Source organism: Littorina saxatilis, linkage group LG11, assembly GCF_037325665.1.
Source record: "Littorina saxatilis isolate snail1 linkage group LG11, US_GU_Lsax_2.0, whole genome shotgun sequence".
NCBI lineage: Eukaryota > Metazoa > Mollusca > Gastropoda > Littorinimorpha > Littorinidae > Littorina > Littorina saxatilis.
In genome coordinates this window covers 24,420,639-24,433,114 of record NC_090255.1, presented here as the reverse complement: position 1 = coordinate 24,433,114, position 12,476 = coordinate 24,420,639, and the positions used below count along the sequence as shown (strand labels likewise).

Sequence of the window (12,476 nt, the reverse complement as noted above, 5' to 3'; positions counted from 1 at the left end):
TTAGCTTCAAAGGATAACCTCGCATGCTCCTGGTTTGTTTACCTCAAACGCCAGTAGAGGTTGAAAAGCAAATAGGCAGAAATCTCGTAGTTAGTCAGAAAATAAACAACCGGACTGTTAGAACGTCAGGTGACGTTTGATTGAACGGTCCTAAAATAGCTAGCTAGGTGGGGAAATTAAACCTAACTCAGATACGCTCCTTTTGGTGTCCCGCCTGTTTTGCGTATGGTACTTCTAAAAGGGGGAAACTTGGTTTAACCCCCCGCGGGTTAGGGGGAAGAATTTACCCGATGTTCCCCAACATGTCGTAAGAGGCGACTAACGGATTCTGTTTCTCCTTTTACCCTTCCTTGTTAAGTGTTTCTTGTATAGAATATAGTCAGTTTTTGTAAAGATTTTAGTCAAGCCGTATGTAAGAAATGTTAAATCCTTTGTACTGGAAACTTGCATTCTCCCAGTAAGGTAATATATTGTACTACGTTGCAAGCCCCTGGAGCAAATTTTTGATTAGTGCTTTTGTGAACAAGAAACAATTGACAAGTGGCTCTATCCCATCTCCCCCCTTTCCCCGTCGCGATATAACCTTCGTGGTTGAAAACGACGTTAAACACCAAATAAAGAAAGAAAGAAACTTGGTTTAGGTTTAGGGACAAAACACTTTGGTAACGAACGGGGGATTTATCCGTCCGGTTCTTATCGAAGTTAATATGGCAGAAGCAGAGGTTTTAGACCATCCTTAAAACATTCCAATAGGGAAGAACTGTTTTTCCATTTGGAGGCCCAAGAATTAAATAGGTTTTATTGATTTCCATAGTTAGTCAGTTGATAAAAGATCCTGTAGTGGATAAAATGTAGCTAGTTCGACATGCGGAGTCTCACCTTAGAATAGATTTATTTTAGGGATGGGAGATAAGGTGGCTTCATTGTTTTTGTAATACTTGCTCTTTTTGATGTTTGCCTTGTGAAGGTGACCCGGGATTTTGTATCACATTTGTATGCAACTTTAATAATATTGTATAACATGCACTTGTTTGGATTGTTTCATTACATACTTTTCTAAATACGTTTTAAATAAACTATTCATAGAAAAATAACCCCAAGAAATTGGCTTCATTTATTCGTCCGAGTAATTTTCATTGTTCTGTGAGTCATCGTTTCTTCTCACGAGTATAGCCTTTGTACAAAGATAAGCCAAACCGGTGATTTTAGATGAAAGAGGGTATATGGGTGATGGACTGATTCAGGGGTGCATCCACTAGGAGATAAAAACACAACGCAAGGTAAGACTAGACATAAAGTAAGGAAGTAATAAGTGCACGCACTAGTCACCAGATCTGCAAAGCTAAACAGAAGATTAGACATTTTAATTTCCAATAATAAAAAGATGTAACCTGTTTTATACCTACAACTTTCACGGTTTTCCGCCCGCTCGATAAATTTACAAGCATCATAATAGAAAAACTGCTACAGTATGAACAAATAAAAATATCATATATGTCTAATGTCTTCACAGGTGCACAGGGTACCAGACACCATCAAACTGTACCAGGCAAAGTTCGTCAAGGGCGCTCGCATCTTGTGGGAGCTGGCCATCGCTTTCTCGCCACGCCTCAGCGAGGCCGCGGAGAAAAGAATAGACGAGGATGAGAGGAAGGGAGAGTTCGCTGTCCGTGGTGGTCGCATGTACACCGAGATCATCCGCATCTGGGACATCGTGTTTCAGTACGACAAGGTAACGGAGTGACGCATTTTTATATTCTTATATTTGTATATTCCCTTACGGATGTATATTTTTCCATGTTTTTAAGGCGTCCATTTACTGCAAACTAAGGATGTGATAAATAGAGCATATCCATTGATTAGTACAATAAAACATCCATCCACCCATCCATCCATTTACTGCGAAGTGTACTGATATGTATTTATATATATCTCTCCCCCTCCCTCCCATAACCTTCATGTATCTCTTAAAACTTGAATGGTTGTAAGTATAACCTTTTAAAAATGGAATAGCCACACCTTTTTGATGTCTAATTTTTCCCCCTGCAGCTACGACCGGCCATCAAACGCATCATCCAGTCGCACGAGCGCGGCGAGCACTGTCTGATCCGCAGGGAGCTGAAGGGCGTGAAAAGCCAGCAGTTCCAGGGCAGCCTCAACAAGCGCTACCCCATGCTCTTCTCAGAGGCAGACATGAGCAAAGAGGTACTGTTACCAGATGATTTGGAGGGTGGATATTGTGTGTGATGAACCAAAAGAAAAATGTAAGTCTGTACACCCCCCGCCTTTAAGCCTCTTCTCAACATACGCTGCATGGTACCTGGCCCCTCACAGTCCCACCTCAGGTCGTCAGTCTGCTCAAAGCAATCACAGTAATAGCTCGCACATTCTGTGTTTTATAAATCCTGCAGTGGCGTTCTTAGTTTCCCGCAAAAAAAACACCCAGTACACAGGGTGTCGACAGTCTGGTCAAAACAATCACAGTAATAGCTCGCACACTCTGTGTTTTATTAATCCTGCAGTGGCGTTCTCAGACCTGTGCACATCTACGGTTTCTCCGTAATTTCTTCGATTTTTATATGCAGAATACGGTGCTACGGATTTGTAATTAAAATTCCGAAATTCCAATTTTTTTTTAAATTTTTTTTTTTTAAATGTTTTAAAATGTTTTGACCAATTAGTTGGCCGTTGCGCTGAAAAGACGTTTTCCGATTTACCGGAAGCGCGCGTGTTCTCAGCATTGAGTCTTTGTTCGTCCAGCGTCTGCATGGCAGCTTGTGATTAAAGTGAAACATGAAAAAGAAAAAACATGAAAAAGAAAAAACATGAAAAAGAAAAAAAGAGTGCGAGATTCAGATAGTGAAGAGACCGCATCACAGAGGCCTAGTGGTAAGGCGTCCGCCCAGTGAGCGGGAGGTCGTGGGTTCGAACCCCGGCCGGGTCAAACCTAAGACTTTAAAATTGGCAATCTGGTGGCTGCTCCGCCTGGCGTCTGGCATTATGGGGTTAGTGCTAGGACTGGTTGGTCCGGTGTCAGAATAATGTGACTGGGTGAGACATGAAGCCTGTGCTGCGACTTCTGTTTTGTGTGTGGCGCACGTTATATGTCAAAGCAGCACCGCCCTGATATGGCCCTTCATGGTCGGCTGGGCATTAAGCAAACAAACAAACAAACAAACAGGTACAACTGTTACACTTGAGGCTTCATAAGGGTTGGCAGGTCTGTGGATATGATAAAATGTGATATCGCTACAAGGATAATAATACAATGTGATATTGCTACAGGTACTCTCAGCCCTGCAGCGGGAGGAGGAGGGGAAGCTGAAGCTGTACCCGCCGGCCAGTGCCAGTGAGATGGAGTTCCACATCCTCAAGTTCTACTGCTTCTCCTCCGCCCTCGTCTACAACGTCTTGAAGGTCAGGCTGGAAGGGGGGGGGGGGGGGGGGTGTTGCCTCGGCTGATCGGATCTCATTTTTCAGTTTTTCAGTTTTTCATTTAATAATAATGGACACTTATTAATCGCCCCTTCTCAACAGAGCTCACGGCGAGGTACAATAGCAACAGTGTGCTCACACACGTACACACTCACACACACACATACACACACGCACACACACACACACACACACACACACACACACACCACACAGACACACACACACACACACACACACACACACACACACACACACACACCACACACAGACACACACACACACACACACACACACACACACACACAGACACACACACAGTCACACACACACACACACACACACACACACATACACACACATTTGTCATTTCATTTACTCTATTCTCCCAATGCTGGGAAATTTGGGTCGCTTCCTCCCAGTGGAAAGCTAGCAGCAACAGAGTCGCGCTACCCAGGTGTCTGCGTGTTTAGGTGTAATCAGTCACCTGCACTTACGGCAGAATGACATAGGTCTATTATGTGCCACAGTGGTGACACCGGGGTGGGACATGGATACACAAAAAGTTGACCTTTATTATATGAAGTCTTATATCGCGCGCGTATCTCCAGACTCGGACTCAAGGCGCAGGGACCTTTGTCCATCCCTGCCTGGATTCAAACCAGCGACCATAGCTAGGATCACAAGTCCAGTGCTTTACCGACTGAGCTACCCTGGCCCCCCTTTTCCACGGAATAGAACCCTATTTTGCTCCCTTCGGGCTGCCCTTTCCCTTGTTCATCTTCCTAAACCAGAAATTGGGCTTAATTTTTTTGTTATTTGTTAGTTTTTGTAAGTTAACACTATCGTAATGCCCCCCGCGGGTTAGGGGGAAGAATTTACCCGATGCTCCCCAGCATGTCGTAAGAGGCGACTAACGGATTCTGTTTCTCTTTTTACCCTTGTTAAGTGTTTCTTGTATAGAATATAGTCAATTTTTGTACAGATTTTAGTCAAGCAGTATGTAAGAAATGTTAGTCCTTTGTACTGGAAACTTGCATTCTCCCAGTAAGGTCATATATTGTACTACGTTGCAAGCCCCTGGAGCAAATTTTTGATTAGTGCTTTTGTGAACAAGAAACAATTGACAAGTGGCTCTATCCCATCTCCCCCCTTTCCCCGTCGCGATATAACCTTCGTGGTTGAAAACGACGTTAAACACCAAATAAAGAAAGAAAGACTATCGTAATCTCATGCCTGTCTTGTCTATTTAAAAAATAAATTTTTCTCTATATCCTAGAACCTGGAGATGAAGATCGACTTCCCGTTCCGCGTGACGGACCGCGAGCACGCCGTGATCAACCTGTCATCTCGAGCACCCATCCTGCTTCTGGGTCGCAGCGGCACGGGCAAGACCACGTGCTGTCTCTACCGCCTGTGGAGCCGCTTCCTGACCTACTGGACCAAGTCCAAGGAGATGGATTACGCCCCCTGGCTGCCACGGACCGTGCAGTACGCTGTTGACGACGCTCCTGGTAAGATTGATGCAACATAGTGGAACGCCTCTTTTTTCAGGCCTTCAAAAATCTGAGAAAATTGGGTCTTACTCTTAAGGAGAGTCTTAAAATGGGGGTAATTCTACAGAGGTTATGAAGAGAAAGTCTGAGAAAACAAGGTCTTAAACCAGAGGAAGTATACCGGCACGGTTGGCCTAGTGGTAAGGCGTCCGCCCCGTGATCGGGAGGTCGTGGGTTCGAACCCCGGCCGGGTCATACCTAAGACTTTAAAATTGGCAATCTAGTGGCTGCTCCGCCTGACGTCTGGCATTATGGGGTTAGTGCTAGGACTGGTTGGTCCGGTGTCAGAATAATGTGACTGGGTGAGGCATGAAGCCTGTGCTGCGATTTCTGTCTTGTGTGTGGCGCACGTTATATGTCAAAGCAGCACCGCCTGATATGGCCCTTCGTGGTCGGCTGGGCGTTAAGCAAACAAACAAACAAACAAACCAGAGGAAGTTCAAAATTGGGGAGTCTTAAAAGGGATGGGTGGGGGGCGGGCGTCCACTGTAGAAGCAAGAGAAATTATTTTGTTCAAACTGATAGGGGTACTTCCATTTGGAGACATGCTTCTTTTTAAACTTAAGGTGTTTTCTCAAATTGTCTGTTCATGATGATCATCCATGAATTTACCTCCATTCAAGATTTCCTCCCTGTTGAGACCTGCCTTTTTGACTCACATGCGAAGCAAAAGTGAGTCTATGTACTCACCCGAGTCGTCCGTCCGTCCGGACATCAGTCCGGACGTCCGTCCGGACGTCCGGAAAACTTTAACGTTGGATATTTCTTGGACACTATTCAGTCTATCAGTACCAAATTTGGCAAGATGGTGTATGATGACAAGGCCCCAAAAAACATACATAGCATCTTGACCTTGCTTCAAGGTCAAGGTCGCAGGGGCCATAAATGTTGCCTAAATAACAGCTATTTTTCACATTTTTCCCATTTTCTCTGAAGTTTTTGAGATTCAATGCCTCACCTATATATGATATATAGGGCAAAGTAAGCCCCATCTTTTGATACCAGTTTGGTTTACCTTGCTTCAAGGTCAAGGTCACAGGAGCTCTTCAAAGTTGGATTGTATACATATTTTGAAGTGACCTTGACCCTGAACTATGGAAGATAACTGTTTCAAACTTAAAAATTATGTGGGGCACATGTTATGCTTTCATCATGAGACACATTTGGTCACATATGATCAAGGTCAAGGTCACTTTGACCCTTATGAAATGTGACCAAAATAAGGTAGTGAACCACTAAAAGTGACCATATCTCATGGTAGAAAGAGCTAATAAGCACCATTGTACTTCCTATGTCTTGAATTAACAGCTTTGTGTTGCATGACCTTGGATGACCTTGACCTTGGGTCAAGGTCACATGTATTTTGGTAGGAAAAATGTGTAAAGCATGTGAGTCGTATGGGCTTTGCCCTTCTTGTTTATTTTTGGTAGTCTATTAGATTAATTAGTTATGTAAATATCTTACCCAATTTCTTCAAAGTCAAATTTCTTTCTTCAGAAACCAAAGAGGAGGAAGACCCCAACTCCGATCTGTTTGACGGTTTGCTGGATGATGATGACGATGACAACGACCACAGCGCCAAAGGGGCAACAGCAGCACCCCCAAAACGCTCCACCAAGGAAGCCAGAGCAGCTTTCGCCCAGAAGTCGTACAGTCAGGAATCGTGTTCGTCTGGTGACAGTGGTGGCAGGAGGAAGGAAGGAGGAGGAGAGGAAGGGGAGGAAGATGAGGAGTGGGAGGATGAGTGTGAGGAGACAGTCATTTCTGGCGTTGAGTACGACCATCTGCACCAGGTGAGTTCTGGTGAAAATGTTTTGTCGTGTGCTCGTGCAGATAGGCATTCATGACAGACAGTTAGGCGCTTAGACACACAGACACACAGGCAAGCATTCACACGTTCACACACACAGACACACACACACATACACACACACATACACACACACACACACACACACACACACACACACACACACACACACACACACTAACACACACACTAACACAACCCCACACACACTTACCCACACCCACACACAGAAAAGCATAATTGAAAAACCGAAACACAATTAAGTTGTACAATTGCTAATATAGGCACTGAAGAAGTGTACTGAAGTTGTGTCTGTTTCTGGCCAGCTGTTTGTGACGAAGAACCAAGTGCTATGCAGTGAGGTGCAGAAGAACTTTCGTGAGTTGTGTCACGCTGACGACATCGCTCACTTTCACGTCGACATAGAGGAGTCTGCCATGCCTCACAAACTGCAGGTAATGTTCTTGACACATTAAAAAACACATTTTTACGAGGATTTATATCGCGCACGTATCTCACCACACAAGGCGACTCAAGGCGCATGTTACCTATTAATGCCGTGTGAGATGGAATATTTTACACAATATATCACGCATTCACATCGGCCAGTAGATCAACAGCCTATAGGCGCTGCATCCACCATTCACGGCCTATTATTCCAGGTCACACGGGTATTTTGGTGGTCATTTTTTATCTACGCCTATACAATTTTGCCAGGAAAGACCCTTTTGTCAATCGTGGGATCTTTAATGTGCATACCCCAATGTAGTGTACACATGGGGGAAAATGGGTAGAGGGGTGAAGTGCGTGTGCGTCACAGTGTGTGTGTGTGTTCGTGAATGCTGCAAGGAGACAAAGAAAGCATAACTAGTATGATAGTGATGATGATTACAATTAATGTGTCTTATGATGGAAATGTTAAGTATTCACGAAAATTACTTTTGAGAGAGAGAGAGAGATATAGAAAACATTGAGTAGTATGATGCTATTTATGATGATGACGGGCGATGTGGCGGGGTGGTAAGACGTCGGCCTCTTAATCGGAAGGTCGAGGGTTGGAATCCCGGCCGCAGCCGCCTGGTGGGTTAAGTGTGGAGATTTTTCCGATCTCCCAGGTCAACTTATGTGCAGACCTGCTTAGTGGCTTATCCCCCTTCGTGTGTACACGCAAGCACAAGACCAAGTGTGCACGAAAAAGATCCTGTAATCCATGTCAGAGTTCGGTGGGTTATAGAAACACGAAAATACCCAGCATGCTTCCTCCGAAAGCGGCGTATGGCTGCCTAAATGGCGGGGTAAAAACGGTCATACATGTAAAATTCCACTCGTGCAAAAACACGAGTGTACGTGGGAGTTTCAGCCCACGAACGCAGAAGAAGAAGAAGAAGAAGCTATTTATGATAACAAAAACAGTGTTGAAATGGAAGGATGCTAGCTGAGTCTTATTTCATGTGAGAGCCTGGACGGATCTGTTATCCTCCACAAGATGGTTTACACGAGAAGAAGGGTATCACAGTGGAACCCCTTGTTTCTTTGTTTGTTACACAAACAACACAAAACGTTACATTTTTGTCAAAACGGAAATGTAACTTTTTATTTTGTCAATAATCAAACGTTCCAATGTTTGTTTGTTTGTTCATGGGCTGAAACTCCCACGGCTTTTACGTGTATGATAGACTTCAAAGATGTGCTTTTAGATAGACTTCAAAGGATCCAAAATAACGCTGCCCGCCTGATCTTCAAATCTTCCAAGTATGAACACGCCACACCCCTTCTTCACTCTCTACACTGGCTGCCAATCACTAAAAGGATCGAATACAAACTCTCCTCTCTTTCTTTTGCCGTCGTTTCTGGTTCTGCCCCAGAATACTTGTCAGAACTCCTCAATCTCTACACCCCCTCTCGTCAGCTTCGCTCCGCCGCCGACACTCGACTCTTCCGACTCCCCACAGTGCAAACAAAAACATGTGGCGAGAGGTCCTTCGCCTATCAAGCCCCTGTGACCTGGAATAGATTACCACTCCCTCTCAGACACACAGATTCTCTTACTACATTCAAGACAAATCTCAAAACACACCTCTTTCAGCGCAAGTATATATTTTCTGCGCTTTGTGTCAGCACTGTGTGTGTGTGTGTAAATAGTACCGTTGACACGTTTTTATATAGAAGCCTACTGTGGTTCTTGTGCTTAGGCTGTGTATTGGACTGTCATTGTATGCCTGCATTATTAGTTGTCAGTAATTATTACATGTGCTGATTGTTCTCTTTGCCTGCGCGCGTATAGTATGTTGGTTATGTTTGGTCATAGTATGTTTGTTTATGTTTGGTCGTTATCTTGCCTGTGCGTGTATTGTATGTTTGGTCGCTTTCTTTGCCTGTGCATGTATAGTTTGTTGGTTATGTTTGGTCGGTTTCTTTGCCTGTGCGTGTATAGTATGCTTGGTCGATGTATGTATTGTAAAGCGCTAAGAGTAGACATTTTTCTAGAATAGCGCTATAAAAGTTTGCATTATTATTATTATTATTATGACCGTTTTTACCCCGCCATTTAGGCAGCCATACGCCGCTTTCGGAGGAAGCATGCTGGGTATTTTCGTGTTTCTATAACCCACCGAACTCTGACATGGATTACAGGATCTTTTTCGTGCGCACTTGGTCTTGTGCTTGCGTGTACACACGGGGGGTGTTCGGACACCGAGGAGAGTCTGCACACAAAGTTGACTCTGAGAAATAAATCTCCAGCCGAACGTGGGGACGAACTCACGCTGACAGCGGCCAACTGGATACAAATCCAGCGCGCTACCGACTGAGCTACATCCCCGCCCTAGTGGAACCCCTAATTTAACACCCTCCAATTTCAGACTCCTTCGCTCTTAAGAAACAGTTTTCTCAGAATGTTTATTCATAACCTCTGTAAATTTACCCCCATTGTAAGACTCACACCTTATTAACCCTTTCGCTGCCAATCAAAACTTACTTATGTGCATTCCTGATTGCCAGGGAATTTTGGAGTTCGGGGTGTAATAATTCACAAAAAAATCTAGCTCCAAACTGGCAGTAGGTAGATAAGTAAAACCTTATTTTTAAAGGAAATTGAACCAAGAATCTGTTTTCAGTGTCTAAACATGGAAATAGTAATTAGTTTGGCTTATAATGATGTTCAAATAATTATGAACTTTTGAAAAATAGGTCCGGCGCATCTTCCGGTGCCTGTGGATCAAACACAGGTGGCTGTTTTGCTTGCTCGAAGAAAGGATCATAATCACTGTCATCTACCTGTTTTCAACGTAATCGTCCGAAAGAAGATCTCCCCCTTCCCCTGTCGGTATCCATAATCATTTGCACCGCCTGTAGCGTCAGTCCGTCTTTGTTTTTCCGTACTAGGGCCGGTTCGACTGTCACCGTTAGCCATTTTGACGAGTCGAGCTTTCTCTCCCCTTCCCTGCCGCCAAGGCCGAAAATAGCCTTCAGACGCAAAACCGCGTCACCATTTATGTTTATTCATGAGAATGAGGTATCCTACCAAGCCATTGGCTGGTATTTGTGTCAGCAGTGACGTAGCATTTCTGGAAAATTCCTGAACTGAGATGACGGGTTTACCCGTCACGTAGGCGCTGCGGCTGCACAGGCACATGACGGGTATACCCATCATAAGGCAGTAAAGGGGTTAAGACCCGATTTTCTCAGATTTTTGGAGGTCTTTAAAAGGGTACCACTATATTAGCAATTGTCTTTCAGGATATTGACCAGTACAAGTTCCCGCTATTCGTGACATCGCGGCAGCTGATCCTGATGTTGGACGCCTCGTTACCCGCACCACATTTCTTTGAGCGCAACGACGACGGAAGTCTGCGGGTGACGATCCAGGGTTGGGGAGCTGACGAGGAAATCTTCGCCTTCGTCCCCTTGGAGGACGATTCAGATGAGGAGGAGGAGGAATTCTTCGATGAGGATGAAGAAGGTGAGCGTATTGATGAGGAGAGGAGGTGGATTTTCATAGCGACAAAAAAGAAAGAATGTTCAAATAAGAAGCAGAATAAAAAGAAGTGAAGTGAAATTTCGTTGTCATAAAGTTGTTTTTACATTTAGTCAAGTTTTTATTTAATGTTCAACGAGGAACATTTTGATAAAAATCGAGAAGTCTGTTTTGGAGGGAAGCCAGGAGTTAGTGACTGTCAATCTCTCACGCGTGCATGCACATACAAACATGCACTCCCGTACATACATGTCAACAGCGACTGCGGTAGAGATCTGAGTAAAAACTTGCCCTCCCAAAATGCATCCAAAATGTAACTTCCAGCACACAAGATGGCATACAACCAATGCAACAGCTTCTGCTATCGAGAAGGTTTCATTAAAAGTTTCATGTAAGTCTTAATGATGATAGGCTTTTGTAGCTTGGATTAACTAACCGAAGCAAACACATATCACACTATACACATTTGGAAAAGGCATCCTTTTCAAGTTCTTGCTATTGGGTCCCTAGAATCTCGCAGGATATATTGATCATCACCACTCCCACTTGCTATAATAAGACTGCATTAAACTTTAATGAACGATTGTGCAGGTGAGGGCAGAGAGAAAGATGAAGGAGCAGCGGCCGACCATCGCCCCCACAAGAAAGACAACAGACGAGAGGTCACCTACGAAGTGTTTGCTCATGAGATCTGGCCCAAGATCACCAAGAAAGCCCAGGTAAGTTGCTGTGGAAGAGTATGTGCGTGTTTGTGTGTGTTTGTCAGCATAAATGTGTGCGTGCATGCATGTGCATGTGCGATGTGTGTATGTTTGTTTGTGTGTGTGTGTATGTTTCTCTATGAGTCTTTGTGTGTTTGTTTGTATGGTTGGGTTGCAGCGTGTAAGTTACAAGTGTGTGTGCGTGTGATACAGCCATTTTAGAGATCAGTATTAGGCACTACATTAGAAATTCTTAATATGTTGAGTTGTTACTTTTCTCGAAGTATGCAGACACACACACACAATGGCCAATAACAAACCCAAAACAGATTGACTGTTAACTTTTAAAAAGCACTTCAAAGTACAGTGGAACACCCCCCCCCCCCCCCCCCCCTTTACGACCTCCAAAAATCTAAGAAAGTAATGTATTAACAAGTCGCGTAAGGCGAAATTACTACAGTTAGTCAAGCTGTCGAACTCACGGGATGAAACTGAACGCACTGTATTTTTTCACCAAGACAGTACAGCTTCGTCAATCCCCACGTGAAGGAAATCGCTCACCTCCCACGTGCAAAACGTAGTGATATTGACACGCCAGATTAGCGCGGTAGCGTATTGTGCTAAGCAGGAAAGCGCGCTTTTCTGTATTCTTGTTAACTTTCTGAGCTTGTTTTGAATACAACCTATCATATCTATATGTTTTTGGAATCAGGAAATGATAAAGAATAAGATGAAATCATTTTTGGATCGATTTCTTAAATTTCAATCGTAAGATTAATTAATCTTTTTTCGTTAATTGTGATCCCATTTTAAGAGTAAACATGACATATGTATATATTTTTAGATTCAGAATGTGATGAAGAATACAATGCAATCAATTTTAAATCTGTTTGTGAAAAATCGATTTTAATGACAACTTTAATGAGCAAACTCATTAATTAATTTTTAAGCCTTTAAGCTGATATGCAATACCAAAGTCCGGGCTTCGTCGAAGATTA

At 43.7% G+C, this 12,476-nt stretch overlaps 1 protein-coding gene across 1 annotated transcript in view; it reads left to right on the top strand.

Annotated features, from left to right (window-relative positions):
- The window catches only part of LOC138979515 (TPR and ankyrin repeat-containing protein 1-like), a 108,805-nt gene that overhangs the window by 41,589 nt on the left and 54,740 nt on the right, over positions 1 to 12,476 (top strand). The window contains exons 22-29 of the mRNA XM_070352224.1: positions 1,514 to 1,732; positions 2,050 to 2,205; positions 3,286 to 3,417; positions 4,715 to 4,949; positions 6,489 to 6,784; positions 7,128 to 7,256; positions 10,540 to 10,762; positions 11,369 to 11,496. Of these exons, the coding sequence (XP_070208325.1) occupies positions 1,514 to 1,732; positions 2,050 to 2,205; positions 3,286 to 3,417; positions 4,715 to 4,949; positions 6,489 to 6,784; positions 7,128 to 7,256; positions 10,540 to 10,762; positions 11,369 to 11,496 (1,518 nt within the window). The remainder of the gene's footprint in view (positions 1 to 1,513; positions 1,733 to 2,049; positions 2,206 to 3,285; positions 3,418 to 4,714; positions 4,950 to 6,488; positions 6,785 to 7,127; positions 7,257 to 10,539; positions 10,763 to 11,368; positions 11,497 to 12,476) is intronic.